Source organism: Alosa sapidissima, chromosome 11 (assembly GCF_018492685.1).
Source record: "Alosa sapidissima isolate fAloSap1 chromosome 11, fAloSap1.pri, whole genome shotgun sequence".
In the NCBI taxonomy this organism is placed as follows: Eukaryota; Metazoa; Chordata; class Actinopteri; order Clupeiformes; family Clupeidae; genus Alosa; species Alosa sapidissima.
The window spans coordinates 25,606,131-25,624,550 of NC_055967.1; the positions used below are offsets into that span (position 1 = coordinate 25,606,131).

Consider the following 18,420-nt stretch of genomic DNA (forward strand, 5'->3'; position numbering starts at 1 on the left):
CCCATAATCACGCGTAAAGTGCTTTCCTTCCTCTTAATAAAGAGGAAAGTAGAACATGCACTTTAGCGACCATAGTATGCTTGTCCCACTTTACTCAAGCAATGATTACATAAGAGTTATGCAATGGTTATACAATGCTGAAGTAATGCTTATGATTATTACGGTCTGTCTGCGTTCCGCTCCGATAGGTGCATTAAGCCGCAGCTGAAGTCTCTCGCACTGGGGCTCTACACACTTTCCACTCGGACCCTCGGTAAGTCCTGTCAATCAGTCAAATTTACGATTGGCACCTCGAGCCATTCAAAGTCTTTGACATTTCATCAAGCTTTGTAAGCATTGTCTCATACTTAGAATTTCCTCTGCCAAAAGCTACACTAAATTTAACCACCGAGGTATGTACAATGCCTGTTGTGGCGGCATTGTTGCATGCATCCATGCATGCAGAATTATATACAATCATGAATAAATAAATGCAGGGAATACACTCATGCATACATACAGTACATCATCACTTGTCAGCTTGTCACTTGAGTGCATCTCCTGACCTCCTGGAGACTCCATGCTCCCCTGTGAAGTCTCCACTGTAATGGTTTGAAATGGGGGACTTGTCCTTACCTTTGAATGTGTTGTCTTTCGCCCTGTACAGCTGGAATACCTGCCCCCATCTATTTTGGTGCCATTATTGACACCACCTGCTTGAAGTGGGGACAGAAACGATGTGGTGGCCGTGGGGCGTGCCGAATATACAACACATCAGCCTACAGGTACTCTTAACACCTGTCACAATGACACATGCCGAATATACAACACGACAGCCTACAGGTACACTTAACACCTGTCACATTGAGAGTGCCCTCCGGTTCTCTCTCTCGTCTCTCGTTTTTTTTTTTTTTTTGACTCTGAAGAAGACACATGGGCGTCGAAACGTTAGTCAGTTTGCTGTTTGCTAGACCTTGGATCTCCCTTTTTGACTTCTGCGTCCTGTTCCGTGAGCACCAACCAGGCTGAAGCGCAAGTGACCCCCTTCTACTAAAAGATGAAAAGGATTCAAATCAAGAAGAATTGAAATGTATTATTTCACTTTTAATTCCAAAGAATGGTCATATCTTATCACATTCCAATACATTCTAAGGACATTCTGGAACTGCCTAGTAACTCCCATGACCTTTACAAACCCACAGACTGAAAAGCACGCTCAGCAAATCTATACATCTACACGTTTCCTATTCCACCAATGTTTTTTTTTTTTTTAAATGAGCTTGAAAATATTTTGTAGAAAGAATAATCAAGATAAGTAAGCATATGCAAGAACAACATCATACTAGTGCTGAATATCGTTGTGGCCCTCTAATGGATTCAGTCAGCACTTGGGGACAGGCCAGAGGTCCCAGGCGCATGGCACCATTTGTTATGAAGTAGTTCGCTGCATGGCTACACCAATATTGTGCAATGCAATCTTAATCTTTGGGTTAAATATTTATGAAAGCCTTGTGGTTTGAATTAATAAATAACTTCTTCCTGGAAGATCATGGCTCTGTTTTTCTATATGAAGCCATGACCTATGTTAGCATCTCCCAGTGCATGGACCGCAAAGGCCAAAGGCTGGATCATATGAAGCTTAGACATGGTTGTTAACCTTCCATATTATGTTCATATAATATGCTCATCATCGTAATTATATAGTTGCACATAATCGTCCCAAAACAGGTGGTTGTTACTGTGTTTTTAAAGCCTTTTTAAAGAGACGCCTTGCTCTGATTAATGTAATCTGGGGGTATTCACTTTCCTCTGTCATGCATTATGCTGCATGTTCTTATCCTCACACAAACAATCTCATTGCCAACCGACTTACAATGAAACAATGACCGTGGCTCTGGGTCTCAGGCATAAGTCAATTCTTCCTCTCCCCTCTCAGTCTCTTCTCTGTCTCTCGCATTCTCTCTCTCTGATGTTCTTTCTTTTTCAGGATAGTGTATCTGGGCCTGACGCTGGGTTTGCGGACCGTCTCCTTCTTCCTGTGCATCCTGGGCTTCGTGCTGCTGAGGCGGCACGTGCGACGCGAGGAGCAGCAGGCGGCGCTGACCAATGGCGGTGCAGAGACCGAGTGCCTCAGGAAGGAGGAGAACCACACGCTGCACTGCGAGCAGCTCCTGCGGACGCTGGACTGCAACCCCGACCGGGAGACGCGGCTGTGATGGTCAGCACGGTTGCCACTCGTCCATGTAAATCTGTTTTTTTGGGGGGGGGTTTGTCTGTATGTTTATTTTTTGTTTGTTTGTTTCTTTAAAAAAAGCCAGTGGCCATTCTGTACACACGCAGAGCAAACATTTTATATATTTGTACCAGACCCTTGTAGATTTATGTGAAATAAACAAACAGTGTTTTTAAAATGTGATTGAAATTCTTGAATGTACTGTATATGCTGTGTTTTTCAATGGATTTACTGCCTATTTTTTTAGCAAACAATTAATAACGTTATTTGTTTGTTTTTGTTTTGAGTATTTTGTAAATGTGTTTGGTGTAGATGCTGATGTTTTTTATATTTGGAAGACAGTGTACAGGGTATAGTGTTTACTAAACTTACTAAAGATGCTCTGTTTTTTTTTTACTTGGGTATGTTTCTTTCAAAGATACAATTCATGCAATAGTCTGCCAAATATCTCCTTACCATGTAGGTCATAGTCTGTAACTGCTTTTCCAGTGTTTCAAAGTCTTAAATGGGGTATTAACACCAACAAGCTTAACAGGACAAGAGTAAACTGGGTGAGTCATAGCTACTCTCTAATCTAAACACACAAATTACATCTGGCAATGGAGACACAAAATGCTAAAATTACATTGGATGTCTTCTCATTCAGCCAACACCGTATGCTTAGCTCAAGAATATTAGCTAGCGGTGTGAGAGGTTCATAACTTTTAATGTCGGGGTGGGAGGTTTGGGTCTGTTTACACTGATTTATAATTGGGAGCATTCTCCTATATTATGATGATGCTTACTGGTGTGTTCCCATTTAGCCCTTTGGCAAACACTGGTAAAGCTTGGAGCATTATTAGTAACAATAAGACAACCTTTGAAGTATTGCTACATGTACGTGTGTGTGTGTGTGCGTGCGTGCATGTGTGCCTGCGTGTGTGTGATGGAGAGAGATTGAGAAAGATGTACAATGCGATGTAATCAACATGCACTAACAGCTCAGGAATCCAGTTCATTTTCCTGTATAAACACTACTGTTAGCTATTATGGGATGGTTTTGCTTCATCTCAGCTCCAACAAGAAACTAAATATCTTGACATTACTATCTTGTCAGGATTTGCCTAGCAAAGATCTCTTTACATATTATATACACATACACATATTGTACACACATACACATATTATACACTGCAACATGAGTGAGGTTCATAACACAAGACATAATAGCTTTACAGGGCATTTTAATGTATGTTGTTTTCTCTCTCTGTTCCTTGTTGTTTTTATTTTCTCTGTGTTTTGCAGATGTACACTTCTGTAAAAGGCTACAGGATTGTCTTTGTGTTCTTCATGCACTGTGTATGAAAACGCCATTGTTTTTTTTTTTTTATCGGCCCATTGCAGTAATTTTTGTATTCATTTACTTGATTTTACAGTATGTTGAACCACCGTTGTGCCTAGTTGAAATTCCATTTTTAATACAATACAGTCTTGCAAAAGGAGTTACCCTGTTCTTGCAGTTCTTTCATTCCCTATATAACATCATCTCAGTGCTGCTAGTTCCTGTACACTGACAGGACATGGCAGGACTCACAGGCTCTGAATGCGTGCCATATGCCAGTTGTTTACAGCTTAATGCAAACAGGCATTGCTGTTTGCGCCATTGAACATTGGACAACTGCTTCTGGACAACTACATTGAACAAACAATTTCTGTTTTAATTACACTTCAGTACAGTCATTGATTTGAAAGCATTATTCACTTGGTGAAGCATAATGACAATTACTCTGATAAGGGCTATGGGGCTGCCACAGAATAAGAATCAAACATCACAATGATTCGTACAGAGAGGAGGTATATCATATATCACCTATATTATAGGTGATTTAATATATAACCACACACAGAAGGGTTTAGATTAGAATATCGCAAAATGTCTGATGATACAAATGGCACCCAGAATGGGATGTGGTCTACATTCAAGTGTTTCCCATGCTAACCGTTAATGTGTAAGAAGATAGTATACTCACTGAAAGAAAAATTGGGTTGTAACAAAAATTAAGAATAACTTCCCAACATTTGTGGTTCACTAGGGTTTCTGGCCTATTGATCTTTTTTGTCTTCGGATCCATTGTAAAGATTCTGCTGTAAGAGAAGAAAAATAATATAAACATTTGCTCTCTCTCTATTTCTTCTGTCTGTCTGTGAGTGTCCGTGTTTGTGTGTGTGTGTGTCTGTGTACTTCATGCTTGAATTTAAATATTAAATCACTCTATAAGCCACTGCACCTGCAGTATCTGATGTTCCTTCAACAGTCGATCATACTCTCTAGTGAGGCCCTGAGCTTGTTTCTTCACTGCCTCCACTTCAGTGCGAGACCTCCGCAATGCTGGGGAGAGAACATTTAAATCATTCAGATCTTTCTGATGAAACCAGCCGTCCACTGACGTTGCATTTGACTCCTTCATTTAAAGCTTTCATCTAGTGGCATAGATGAAAGTGTATTGATGGATGATAAAAACATATTGTTTAGTTTCTGCACATCAGAGCCAGGCCAGCAGCAGCTGTATTTGGTCATGCACCACCCTGAGTCAGAGAAACACTCACCGTCATCAGCAGCTTTGAGGTCTTTCGTTGCGCTCTCCACTTCCTGTCTCATCAGCTGGGCTCTAACGGACTTTGCACTCTCCTGTTCCTGCAGAGACTGTTGGGGGAAAAAAGTGGAGGGGGGCATGGGCGGAGTGACAATCTGGCATACCGGGCATTTTCCCGGTGGGCCGACGCACCTTTTGGGCCGATAGAATACGCTATATAATTATTATTTTGGCCAACGATCGGCCCATACAAAGGACAATCAGCGGCCCATTGGTTACATTTCTATTAACACTGGACTGATCCAATAACAGCCCACGTCAGGCCCCACCCCTCCCATTTTGGCTCAGAGCCAGGATTCTGTGCGCGCATCAAAAGTTAATCAAAGTTGCCTACACGAAATTGCGGCGGGTGCCGGTTGTGACAATTGTGAAAAATGAACACCAATGTAGAAGCTTCAAAAATACAATATTGCAAGTAGGCTAGCATATGCAGTAACATGTTGAAGTTCGTTGAGTTTACAGAGCAGAGGGACAGTGAGCAGGTGGTGGAGAGTGCGAGCCTATTTAGGCTACATGATAAGAACTCACTCACTGGTGGAGCAGGTAGGCTATGTGTGACATGCCATGCTGACGATGATGATTATGATGACTTATTAATTGCGATAATGTAATGATATGGTAATGATAACATAGTAAGGCCGTGCTGTGATTACAATAACAAATAGTGCAACTTACATTTTCTAAATGAATGATTTGCAAACCCGGACAGCAAAAGAGTGTCAAATCGACGTTAATTGTATGTCAGATTGATCAGTTTCCGTCAGACACCCAAAATTCAACATCGGCATGAGTGGTGGATGGTCTCTCAAAGTAGAGAAGGTTTCTATCTTGGAAGGGTTATCATGTAACCCATGGGCTAAAAGACTGTAGACTGACGGAAATGTAAGCTACAAAACGTAGTCATGCACAAGCCAACTAAGCTAGGCTATACTATACGATAGGCTACTGGAAATGGAGGACACTAAAGATAATTAGTTCATGTAGCTATAGCCTACTGTTCCAAAATGTAGCCTACCAGCAATGTAGGTAGGTAGTAAAGCCTACGGCAGTGGTTCTCAAACTGTGGTACGGGTACCACTGGTGGTACGCGAACTCTCGCTAGTGGTACTCGGGGAGTCTCCAAGGTGTCTTTTCATAACGCAAAACAGTATGTAAAATGTAAAATATGTAATTGAATTGGCCTATACGCACCTGTATTTTAATGTCGGTCATAATGGTGGTACTTGGAGAGCCAGTTGTTTTTGTGGGTGGTACTCATTATGAAAAGTTTGAGAACCACTGGCCTACAGGAATAAAATATTTCCAGCCCTGTTTATTTCGTGTTGTTTCAGTTGTCCTACAGTGATAACTGGTATAAATTACATTAATGTCTTCGACAATCTGGGTAATTTAACTCTACATAGTATTTTTTTGTCTCTTCAGTATTTTTTTGGTGATGCTGTCAATTGAGCATTGATTAGTTTAAATGTAGCCTATTGAATAATTTGAAATGATACTTTGAATTCAAGCAGAAACTCTTCTTTAATAATTGCTTGTATGGCCTACTTGAATATGGAGATCATGGATACAGGTGCGTTGGAGAAGACCAGAAGTTGACAACCATGGAACTCAAAAGACTCCAGCACACTTTACTTTATTATAACTTTATTTATGAACTATACATTTCGATCCTAAGGGGCTCGGGTCGCATGTTTTGGTTGGGCTTGTTTTCAGAGACCCCGCTTGCTTGTTTTTCTTTCGAGATCTGTCAACACTACATGCAGGCATGCTAACACTTGCACTGATGTTGTGGCACAGGTAGACTGCGAAAAATCACATGAGCACAACATCAGGCTGCCTCTGCACAGTGGCACTCATGTGCCCTCACTTAAGTACAGTTGTAATGTAAAGGCAATGGGACCGACTCACTGAGCCAAACTTACGTCTTTCAGTTTCTGGTTTTCCTCCATGTATTTCTTGGCAGCCTGGTTGGCACCTTCTGCCTGGGCCTGCAGTGCAGCTCCGGTGCCCTCAGCTAGCGCCACCTGGTGAATCAAGGTGATGATGCGCCGCATGATGCTAGAGCAACACCAAACATCAGGACCATATGTCAGAGATTGCCATGGAAACAGTATGTTGTGGCTAGCCAAATAACTGACAAATTGCACCACTCTGTAAATGTCTGGTTTAAAAAGGTATGGTATTTCCGAGGCGTACTTGTCGATGATACAGACTGTATAAAGCAGTGGTGTGAGTAGCATCTGAGTCACTCACAGCCAGTGAAAGAGGGAGAATCCAGAGATATAGAGATTCCTCTGGGCCCTAAAGAGCATCATGTGCACATGGTCTGAGAAGTTGGGGTGCAGCTGGGAATCTGTTGACGCCTCCTCGGCTGAATACTTCCTGACTTCTCTCAAGGCATCTGAAAGGTTGATGATTAAGGTAAAGGAAACAATAGAAGGGCTCAAGATAAATATCATCAACAGACAAATTACTGTGAACACACCAGGACACACATATGCCAGACAAATAAATTACTATTTTGCAACAGTAGGTAGGCTACTTACCAAGAAAAAGAACTATGAGGATCAATATCATGGCAAAAAAGAATCTGTTCCAATAAGGTGACATCACGCTCCATATGTTCCACTTAAATATTTTCTGCCATCTATATCAGAAGTGATAAACAGCAGATATTGATTTGTAGGCCTCTGACTTTGCTGAGATATTACAAAAATATTGTAGGCTATGGTTTAACCCAATATTTCACGAATGTAAACAAAATATTGCAGCACAAAACACTACAAGCAATGAATTAACAAGACAATAGGCTATATGAGCAATGAATAAATAATCACAGACAGGACCTCTGGGCTGATAGGAGGGGCAGGCAGAGGATGAGAATGAACGCTATCTCAGCGTAGAGGAAAAGAGCCACCGCTGTCCATTGTAGAGTCATTCTCTTATACACTCTGAGGCCGAACCACTGGCAGAAAATTGCGACATGTCATTAAGGTTAGGTTGGATACAAGGTGAGAATGTAACTTTCATAAACACTGACCGAGCCCTCAATGTGTAGCCTAAGGCTACGCGTTAGACCACCTGTTTGCAACGTTTCACTGTCCATGGTTATTTTTAAACCTAGCCTACCATGCAATCATTTTGTGTTTTAATATTCAACATAGCTTAAGCCTACAGCCTAATATCTGAACGAAATCAAAATCAAATAGGCCTAAGTCTGATCTTTATTTAGGCCTAGGCTACTTTACATTTGAGTTGACCTCCTCAAACGTAGGCAAAAAAACGTTCGTGCAGTCAATAGGCTAATCAAGAAATCGTAGGCTATGATTAAGGTTTAAACCTTCGTGTAGCATCACTTGGTGTCTAATAGGTCAACGCCATCTAACAAAGTCAGATAAACGTGACATAACAGCCTAAACCATCTAAAGTCTTACCATATATAATGCGCCGATATGAAGACGGTAGGAAACAACTCCATTCAAGTCACACCCCCTCGGTCACTGCGACGCGCGGCAGGCAAACGCAAATATTAGTCTAGTAGTCCAGTAATTTAGGATTTTAAAGGTAACTTTATCCAGCACATATCAAAGCAACCCAAGAACTGAATGATAAAAAAAAACATAGAAAGCCTCTTGTTATACTACTGCCTAAACAATGAAAGTATGCTACATAGAGTAAAGTGTTACAATTTTGCGTGAATAACTGACCGACAATATAAACATTTCTTGATTGATAACCTATAGCCTGTCTGTAACATTCTTACATTTTAGTCTACATGTATTAAGCTTTGATTCTATAATGGCCACTAGATTTTCACTTGCACTAAATATAGCAACAACATCCCAAGCTTCTTTAAATAGCCTAACTTGTGAGATGTAGGTCACTCCACTTGGTCATCAGAGCACTGCAGTTGCCATATTTATTTCAATTAATTATTTATTTGATGCAAATAGGAACTAGATGATTATTATTTCTACATAATTTGAGTGTAGGGGCGAGTAGTTCAATGATGTTCATTGAGATTGAGCTAGCCCTCAGCACAGAGGCTGGTTGTGGTTGTAATTTAGGCTGCTGTTGATGTCAGGTTCCTCAAAAATACTCAAACACTATCAGGTCCCAATTGTATATGAGCCTAGCTAGCTGATTTGGTCATATCTGACTAGTATTTCTGCCACTGAGAAAGAGTTGTTTGTTGAACAAACCATATTCACAACTATAGGCCTACCCAATGCATTTTCCACCTTTCTGAAATACAAAGCTCCAGAAAAATTGATGATGTTTTTAGACAGACTGCAAGTGGAAGCAAAATACTGCCACCTTGTGGGGGGAAAGTAAGAATTTTGACCAGGCCTGTAGTTTTCATAGCCTGTTTCAGCATATGCAAAAAAATAACACTTGCAGTATCCAAAATTATAATAGTGTTTCATTTCCTGTAAATACAAAATCATGTGTTTTCATGAGTAGGCTATGGAGTCCTTTATGGAAGCAAGCAGGCCTTTCCATGGAGTCTGCCATGTTGCATCATCATCACCTTGCTACAGGCTCAAAAGGACAACATAAAACACTGGGTGTAGAGGGGACCTTTCACTTTTTGTGCAGTGTTGTAGTACTCGAGACCGGTATTGGTTAAGTTTAGCTTTACTAGCCATAAAGAATTAATTTGCGAGCTCACACAAAATAAAAAATAAAAAACAGTAATAGCTGTCATGCAGTTGCCACCAGTGCTTTACCCATTCAGAGTGCAGAGTATTGAAATGTTAACAAAAACATTTGTACTACAATGTATATTGTTGCCATAGTTGAAATTATACCATGATATAGATTTTAGGCCATACAGCACAAGTCCCAATATGTGCCTATGTTTCACATTCCATAGAATATGCTGCCTACAGTTAGGCTCATAAGGTTTTGAACCCATGCTAAAATTGACTAAAAAGAGGAATATAAAATCATTTTTTTTGGGAAATTGATCTTAATGCCTTAAGTAAAAAAATGAGGAAATATCCAACCTTTAAGGACACCAGTTTTCTTTGTGAATGAATAATGTATCATAAACAAATAAATGTTCTTCCTTAAAATACAGGGGTCATAAGTATTCACACTCCTATGTTAAATTCCCATAGAGGCAGGCAGATTTTTATTTTTAAAGGCCAGTTATTTCATGGATCCAGGATACTATGCATCCTGATAAAGTTCCCTTGGCCTTTGGAATTAAATAGCCCCACATCGTCACATACCCTTCACCATACCTATTGGCATGGAGTTGTTTGGTGTTGTAGCCTATTAGCTGGTTTGATGTAGCCTGATTAGCCAGACCCACATTAAAATGACCAGACCAGACCATTCGCAATGCTCAGTCCGAGGGGTGGGATAATCGGTTGTCTTTCAAATTCCCTCTGCACGCAAAAGGATAGCGCTACAACTCATGAGTCCCATGCGTTTTCCCACCAGTGGAGCTAGTTGGCTAGTTCAAACTTTTGCCAACTTAAAAAAAAGCTTAACTCGTGTCACGCTGTTCGCCAACAGCAAAATCCACCTTCTTTGTTTTCAAGCAGCAGGAAATTCACGCCGAAGTGTTTCAATTCTGCCATCAATCATTATGTTAAGCCCGCCTAACAACTCTATACACGATGTGATTGGCCCTATCGAAGTTTAATTTTTCCAGCTCGCAAGCCAATGGAGAGTTGCTAGACTAGCCCGGGCAGCAAATTAAATTTGCTGCCGCTAGGGTGCGTCAAGACAGAGACTTTCTAATGAGGAGACACAGCGCTCAAAAAATCCTCCATAGAACTGCATGGGGAGAGTTTGTAACGCCAATATGGCCGTTGTCTACACATATCCCACCCCTTCCTGTCCAAAACGTCGACATGTGTATACATTGAGCCAATCATGTGGTGTGATGTGACTACATTGAGCCAATTATGTACTGTGTTGTGCAGACATCGTGCCAATCATGTGTTGTGAACTCGCCGTTGGAGCAAGATTGGTGTCGTGAAGCCTTGTGCACGCACATTTCTGCCGAATAGGATGCCCGATGAGTACCCAAAAATCGTTGCAATATGACCGCCGAGTGGAGGGACTTGCCTAAAAGGACTTTGGTCTAGATTTCTAGGCTAGGTTTGATGCTCATTGACCTCAATGCAAATCCATCACCTCCACCATACTAGGTCATCCTGTGAAAGCCTCATCAGTGATCATGCTAAGGATCACTGTCCCCAGCCAATACCCTCAACCCCCAACATGGACACCACCTGGTCAGGAAATGCTGAACCTGCATTATACCCCTCCCCCTCCATCCCTTCCACTTGTTTGTCTGTATCCAGCAGCCAGGTGAAAATGCAGCTGAGGAGACTTAACCAGAACAAGGCTGCAGGTTCGGATGTTATCAGCCCAAGGGTCCTGAAGGTCTGTGCGGAACAGCTCTGCGGTATTCTGCAGCACCTTTTTCACCTCAGCCTTAGCCAGGCTGTGGAAGACATCATGCCTTGTTCCGGTCCCGAAAAAACCTTCTCCATCTGCCCTCAATGACTACAGACCGGTTGCCTTAACATCACACATCATGAAGGTAATGGAGAGACTGGTTTTGGCCCATCTGAGATCAGGTGACCACCTACATGGACCCATTACAATTTGCTTACTGTACAGAGGTGGGTGTGGAGGAATCCTTAATCTTCCTGCTTCATAGAACACATTCTCATCTGGACAGGGCTGGCCAGATTGTGAGGATCATGTTCTTTGATTTCTCAAGTGCTTTTAACACCATACAGCCTATGCTGCTACGTGAGAAGCTGCGAAGGATGCAGGTAGACACCTCCACAACTTCATGGATTACTGATTACCTGACTGGCAGACGACAGGTTGTGAGAATGAAAGGGTGTGTGTCTGAGCAGGTAGTCAGTAACATAGGAGCACCACAAGGGGCTGTGCTGTTTCCTTTTCTTTTCACACTGTACACCTCAGACTTCCAGTTCAACTCTGAGAAGTTCTCAGATGATTCTGCAGTTGTGGGGTGTGTCAGTGATGGTGAGGAGTATAGGCAACTGATGGACCACATTGTGACATGGTGCAGAGACAACCACCTTGTCTTGAATGTGGCTAAGACAAGGGAAATGGTGGTGAGGAAGTAGAAGTTGTTGTGAACTACAAATATTTGGGGGTTCTTATAGACAATAAACTGGATTGGAGGTACAACACTGAGGCTGTGTACAAGAAGGGTCAGAGCAGACTCTATTTCTTGAGAAAGCTTAGGTCATTTAATGTGCGCAGCAAAATGTTGCAGATGTTTTATCAGAGTGTTGGTGCAAGTGCAATTTGCTTTTCTACCATCTGTTGGGGCAGTAGTGTTACAGCCAGGGACACTAAAAAACTGAATAAAATCATAAGGAAGGCTGGCTTTGTGTTGGGGACAGCTCTAGAGCCCCTGGAGTTGGTGGTGGAGAGAAGGATGCTGCACAAACTGTCAGCTATTGGACAATACCTCACATCCACTACACAACTTACTGGTCAAACAAAAAAGTGTTTTCAGTTAGAGGCTACGGCAACTAAGCTGTAAGAAGGACAGATACAGAAAGACTTTTTTACCCACTGCAATCGCTATCAGCCAGCGCAGCTGATGAGACGGCCCAGGAAGAGATTCCTGGAGCCACAGATTCCAATGACACAGAAACAGAGAGCAGGGCAGTGAAGAAGGACAAGAGTGTGAAGAGGAGAGTTTTTGAATGGGTTAATAAACAATGGGAAGAGTCCTGGCAGAAGAAGGAGGCCAAAAGGGCTGAAAAGAAAAAGATGGAAATGGAAGAGTCACTGTGGTTTGCCGAGGACATGGGTTCAAGAGGATTTACACGGTTTGTAATTAGTCTTCATTTTTGTAGAGCTACAATATACAATAATTTGCCACATTTGAAGAATGTTTTCTGAGCAACAACTGCTTGATGGCAGTTAACATGTACACATGTTTGAGATCAAATCTTCATCAACGCTTTATAAACTAAAGTCTTTCTTCTTATTTTAAGGAGCAGTTCAGAAATACCCAGAAAGACTGCGCTCCAGACAATACAGAAGGTCTATAAACATCGGCATTTTTATGATTCTATCTGATTATCGTAATTTTTTATTACTTTTACTTTATTACTCAAAAATTACAATAAACACTATTTTCACATCATTTTTTGGACTGGTTTTATTTTGCTGTCACATCAGGATACAATCCTGATAAATGTTCATAACTGTTCATGTGGGTCCATACAAAGTGTGAAATAGCCAGCTTGAACAGGCCAGGACAAATGGCCATAACACTCGGAGGGAGTGTCAAAAGGTTTGCAAAAGCTCCCAAGACACAACATAGATCAAGGAACTTGTTATACAGTCTGACTGGAAACGTCCTAAAAGCCATTTTCAAGAGAGCACAAAAAGAGCACACAGCCCACCTTATGCTAATGCCACTTATTCATCCTCAGAAAGTGTGAATCCAGTGAATGAATATATCCAACACCTTTAAGTTGACCCTTTTGCTGGCCACCCTAACACAAAGATAGATGGACAGCTCTATAATCCCCATGGGGTAGTTTTCAGCACAATCACAAGGCACTTTGTCGTAGGGACTTAGACATAGACATCAGACATATAATCACACGAGGGTCATTCTCTTGCATGCCAGAGGACATTCTTCCCACCCACACATACCAACACCATCCACCATAGGTCTGCCTAGGCCAGCTAGACAATTAGCTTATTTTAACTGCCTATACAAAATTTGGATGTATTTTTTGGTCAGAAGAGGGGGGCAAAAACATTGCCTATGGTAGCAATTTAAATGAAGAGGCAACCCTCATATGAAGACTTGCAATGCAATTAAAACAGGAGCCTGTTCCAAATTTCTCTCAGGTCACCTTGAGCCGTTCAACATTCACACCAGAGGGGACACTGGTCATGGAAAACTGAGTTGTGGCACCATCTAGTATGTCGGTGTAGTGGATGAAGCATTTTCTGAGGTCTCTTTTTTTCCAAAACTCTTCACACCTTTCACACAGCTGCACACAAACACATGTACAACAGCACACATCTTGCATGTGTCCAATCACTACACTCTATTGTGATGAATAAAAAACTCAAGGCCTTTTGCAGCGACAGTATCAGAGTACATTGTATAGAGATATCTGGCATAACTGGTACAATATATAGCTTACTGTAAATGCATAAATAATATGCTCAAATGTGCTTTTCAGTCGTCCAAAACACTGTACACACTGAATGTGCCTTTGTCATGTTCAGTGCTACATGCCCTGATTGGTAGAGAGAGTTGTCAACCTTTTTCTGTTTGAAAGGGGCTATGTAACAAAAAATATATACGAGCATGACGCCATTTAAATCCAGACATCTTTGCTCGGCCTTGATATATTCTGTTAATTTAGAGACTTAGCATTATTAGTTATGCTCCTCAATAAAACAAATAAAAGGGTTCTTCACTCCATTGTCATTCAAATCATTGTCTAGGTGTAGGTGATCATAAATTGAATAGGAATTAACTTAAACGATTATTTCATAGGCTACTGTATGCCATAAAATCTGTCTACCAATGCGTTTCTAAAATGATTTGAAATGCAATGCACCAGGCTAAAATGTCTCATTTTATCTTCACTTTGCACATAACTGATTTGACTAGGGTCTGTTTGTGGATAATAACAAGTGTAATTTCTCATTTGGGACCAAACAACATCAATTGGTGCAGTTGGTCCATGGCCGACTTCCTGAAGAGCTCCGTCAATCACTGAAGAAGGGAAGATCAGTTAATGAACCCTTTGAACAAATCTGCACAAATGAGGATGACAGCACTGTTGCTACTTCAAGGTATGAATCTCTGTGACACTGCAATCATCATTGAAAAATCCATTTCAGCATCATGATTGACATTTTTTAGCACTGTACTTCATGGATTTTAACATCATGAAACGTTTTGCACTACCTACAGGGCTGAGAGCTCAAGTACACCGAAAAGAGGCAAAAGGGGTGGTGTGGGCCGAGCACATGGCTATACTGTGAAGCCAAAGGCAATGAACAACAAGCAGGGCAGGCAAATGGACAAAAAGAGGCAACAACCAAAGGACCTGCCAGACAGAGGAAGGTTCAAGGTGGCCGACCATGTAGACATTCACCTGCAGTACCAATCTGACAGTGACGAAGAGTCCATGAACTGCTGGGGATGCTGGATCAAACTGAGGACTCTGCTGAGACTCAGAGAGGGAAGGAGGCAGCCAGAGGAGGGCTGGTACAGGATGGGCATGAGGGCCCAGGAAGAAAAAAGAGCTGCAGAAAAAGATGGTGGAGGTGGAGAGGCAAAAAGAGGTGAAGAGGCGGCAAAAGGCAGCACAGCTGCTGGAGATGAGGAGAAAAAGGGAGAAAGAGATGGAGAAAGAGCTGCAAACACTGAAACAGGTAGTGCTGCAGGAGTGGGCCAAGACAACCAGTCAACAGACCTGGAGACTGACCAAGGAAGAGATTGAAGAGTTGCAGAGGCTCTGAGAACAGGAGGGAACACTTCCATCTTAAGATCCAGAGACTGCCAGATAAGAAGGCCAAGGCTGAAGTGTGGACCTCCTCGGACAGTGAGGACATGAGTGAGGATGAGAGAGAGCAGCAGCAGGGACTGAGGGAGAAGGAAAGAGAGTCCCGCCTGAAACAACAACAACTGGCGAAAATGACGGGCAGCGAAGCTCTGAGCAAGCCCCAAGGTCAGCCCAACTGGCTTCTCACTGAGCTGAGGAGATTTTGGGAACAGCAGGACAGGATACTTTTAAAGTTCCAGAGACTGGAGGCCAAGGGGGCCGTGCCAGAGACTCAGTTCAGCAAAGAGAGTGAGGATGGGAGAGGAGAAATGGAGAGGCTGACACAGAGAGAAAGATCATCCCACCTGGAAGATGGAAAGCTACTGGGAGACGTGCAGCATCTAGGGAAACCAGTCACAAAGACCGACAAAGTAAGTGTAAAGCCATTTAACAATAGCGATAGAAAATGGCTGTTGAGATGTGGTACAATACTGTATGTTATCATTATATATTTTCTATATTAAAGCCACAGACTATATGATTGTTAAAACATAATATGGATTACTTTATATTTTAGGAACGGATGGGGAGAATCGGCAGCAGTGAGATCAGCAGAGAAAGGATAAGCAACTTCTCACTGGAGGGAAGGAGAGAAGTTATGGCCGAGGCAGACAGAACTGCTCAGCTGGAGAAAGTGAGAGAGATGGAGAGGCAGAGAGACACTCTGAGATATGAAGAGAGGATGAGAGAGTTGGAGAGACTCATTGAGATTGAAATGCACCAGGAGAGAATGAGAAATATTGAGAGAATGAGAGAGATAGAGAGGAAAAAAGAGAGAGAGATAGAGGAAGAATGGATCAGGCTGAGAGAGAAGAAGCAAGAGGAAGAAAAGAAGAAAGATAAGGAAAGGGAGTGGTATCAGAGACAGAAGGCACTGGAGACACAAATTGAAGAGCTAAAGAAGAAGCATGAGCTAAAGATGCCGCTTAAAGACATGGAGAAACACTATGAGGAAAAAATGGAAACACAGAGAGAGTTTGATGAAGAAACCCAACAGTTTGAGGCAAAAATGTTGGAGAAGCAGCAAATACTCGAGAAACAGAGAGCAATGGCTCAGAGAAGAGAGGAAGAACTCTTGGGACGAGTTGAACACTTGGACAAAACTCACATGAAGGCACTGAGACACACTGAAACAAAAATGGAAAAAGAAAGACATAGACCCCTGGATATTGGATCAGAGGAAGAGAGAGACAGACAGGCTGAGGGAACAAATGGAGTTCCTTCCTGTGAGAAGGAAATCCGACGAGAACAGAAGAGCCTGCAAGAGCTGAGGGAACAAATGGAGCAAAACTTTGTGATGGAGAGAGAGATGGAGAAAAAGAGACAAGAGGAAAGATGGAGGGGAAATGAGGAGAAAAAACAGAAGGAATGGGAGAAGACCAGAGAGCTGGAGAGAAAGCTAGAGGCCAATCAGGAGATGTTGAAACTGAGAGAAGAAGAGCACAAACTGATGGAAATGGAAAGGCAGAGAGAGACTGAGAGGGATGAAAGAAGAGCAACAGCGGTGGAGACACACAGAACAACAGAACTGGAGAAAGGGATCAACAAAGGTAAAGAATGGATGAGAGAAATCAAGCAAAAGGTGGAGAAAAAGAAAGATACAGAGAGAGATTTGCAAGAGGGAGAAAATAATCCAGAGAAAAGACAAGTGAGGAAGACGGAAATTGAAAATTAAGAAAAAACATCAAATGAGGAGAGGAAACCAACCATTGAAGGGATGGACTGGCTGAGTGACATGAGGCAAAAAGCAGACAAAAACAAAGATGTCACCCAGCAAGAGGAACAGATATTTCTGCAGGATACCTCAACAGGAAGAACAGAAGACTCTGAGGTAAAACCAATGGCAAAAAATGACATTTTAACCCAAGGGATGGACTGGCTGGGAGACATCAGACAAAAACAGAAGAAACTGGTGGATTCAGGAAGTGAAATAACGATCAAGGAAGAAAGAAAACAAAGAAGAACAAGTAGAAGAACACTCACAGAGGGAAAGGGAGAAACTGAGCGACAACACGAGGAACTGGAGGATGACTGGCTTGGAGATGTGGGCCGTCAGAAAGGTGAGGACAAATGGAGTGAGATCAGGAGGAAACATCAACAAAGCAGAGAGCAGAGTAGACAGGAGCTGGAGAAGCAAACTGAACCAAATAAAAGCACTGTGGTGAGAGCAGGAGGACGACGTGCGGCACAAACAGATGCTGAAGAACAAAGACTGACTGAGGTGAATAAAGCAGAAATAAAAGAGGTAAAGAACGTTGGAGATGAGGGAATGGACTGGTTCGATAAAATAAAACAGAAAAAAGTGAAAGGAAGGAGAGAGAATTTGGAAGAAGAACAGCAAGTTATAGGTGAACAACTATTCATTCAGAAGAAACGTATCCATGTCAAGAAAAACAAGAGAGAAAGAGATGGAGAGAGAGAAGTGGAACAACAGCACGTGAAAGGAAAATCAGATGACAGGCTTAGAAATATTGGCAAAAATGTTGAAACAGAGAGAGTGATGGATCAAAACAAAAGTGAGGAGAGGAGTGAGCCTAGACAAAATCGTCAGAGGAAGTTTGAGGTATCACAAGAACTTGAAAAGCAGCAGAGGCAGGAGGCAGAGATGCAAGGGACTAAAGAACCAGAGCTGGTGAGACAGACAGAGGCAGAACGCAAAGCCAGAGAGCTGTGTGAGAAAAAGGCACCGTGCATCAAAGAACACACACAGACTCAGAGACAGAGTCAGGCAGAAAAGCAGAAAGAGAGGAAGAGCAGCTTGAAATGGAAAAGCAACAAGAACTGATGCAACAAACAGAGATGGAGAGAGAGAAAGAGATTGCAAGGCAGAAAGAGAAAGACAGAGAGAGGAAAATAGAGATGGAAAAGCAGCTTGAAATGGAAAAGCAAAAAGAACTTGATAGACAAAGGGAGATGGAGAGAGAGAAAGAGATTGCAAGGCAGAAAGAGATACACAGACAGAATAACACGGAAA

The 18,420-nt window shown here is 42.1% G+C and overlaps 3 protein-coding genes across 7 annotated transcripts in view; 2 read left to right on the top strand and 1 right to left on the bottom strand.

The window, feature by feature from the left end:
* LOC121724444 (solute carrier organic anion transporter family member 1C1-like) overlaps positions 1-3,445 on the top strand; it is a 26,125-nt gene extending 22,680 nt beyond the window's left edge. For all 4 annotated transcript variants that reach the window (XM_042111013.1, XM_042111012.1, XM_042111015.1 and 1 more), the window contains 3 exons: positions 189-253; positions 647-764; positions 1,967-3,445. In XM_042111013.1, the coding sequence (XP_041966947.1) occupies positions 189-253; positions 647-764; positions 1,967-2,195 (412 nt within the window). In that variant the 3' untranslated portion in view covers positions 2,196-3,445. The remainder of the gene's footprint in view (positions 1-188; positions 254-646; positions 765-1,966) is intronic.
* On the bottom strand, positions 3,419-8,643 carry LOC121724446 (B-cell receptor-associated protein 29-like). 2 transcript variants are annotated; one of them, XM_042111017.1, is made up of 8 exons: positions 8,280-8,643; positions 7,692-7,810; positions 7,392-7,492; positions 7,099-7,246; positions 6,768-6,903; positions 4,799-4,895; positions 4,480-4,580; positions 3,419-4,333 (listed from the first exon to the last, which is right to left on the bottom strand). In XM_042111017.1, the coding sequence occupies exons 1-8, from the start codon at positions 8,280-8,282 to the stop codon at positions 4,295-4,297; spliced, it is 744 nt and encodes a 247-aa protein (XP_041966951.1). In that variant the 5' UTR covers positions 8,283-8,643; the 3' UTR covers positions 3,419-4,294. The 2 variants fall into 2 exon arrangements, with proteins under 2 accessions (XP_041966951.1, XP_041966950.1); XM_042111016.1 differs by having other exon boundaries at positions 3,419-4,336.
* Positions 8,644-15,538: 6,895 nt separating this feature from the next.
* On the top strand, positions 15,539-18,396 carry LOC121724176 (trichohyalin-like). Its single transcript, XM_042110564.1, has 2 exons — positions 15,539-15,817; positions 15,964-18,396. Exons 1-2 carry the CDS (start codon positions 15,539-15,541, stop codon positions 17,119-17,121), a joined length of 1,437 nt encoding a protein of 478 aa, XP_041966498.1. The 3' UTR covers positions 17,122-18,396.
* The last annotated feature ends 24 nt before the right edge of the window (positions 18,397-18,420 follow it).

What these genes read in the sequence shown, in the direction of transcription:
- LOC121724446 (XM_042111016.1), bottom strand. An exon ending in TTCTCCCTCTTTCACTGGCT is followed by an intron (nt 6,904 to 7,098) that starts GTGAGTGACTCA and finishes GTGTTGCTCTAG; the next exon opens with CATCATGCGGCGCATCATCA. An exon ending in CCTCAAAGCTGCTGATGACG is followed by an intron (nt 4,581 to 4,798) that starts GTGAGTGTTTCT and finishes TTCTCTCCCCAG; the next exon opens with CATTGCGGAGGTCTCGCACT.
- LOC121724176 (XM_042110564.1), top strand. Translation starts at nt 15,539, where the DNA reads ATGACGGGCAGCGAAGCTCTGAGCAAGCCCCAAGGTCAGCCCAACTGG. An exon ending in CAGTCACAAAGACCGACAAA is followed by an intron (nt 15,818 to 15,963) that starts GTAAGTGTAAAG and finishes TTTATATTTTAG; the next exon opens with GAACGGATGGGGAGAATCGG.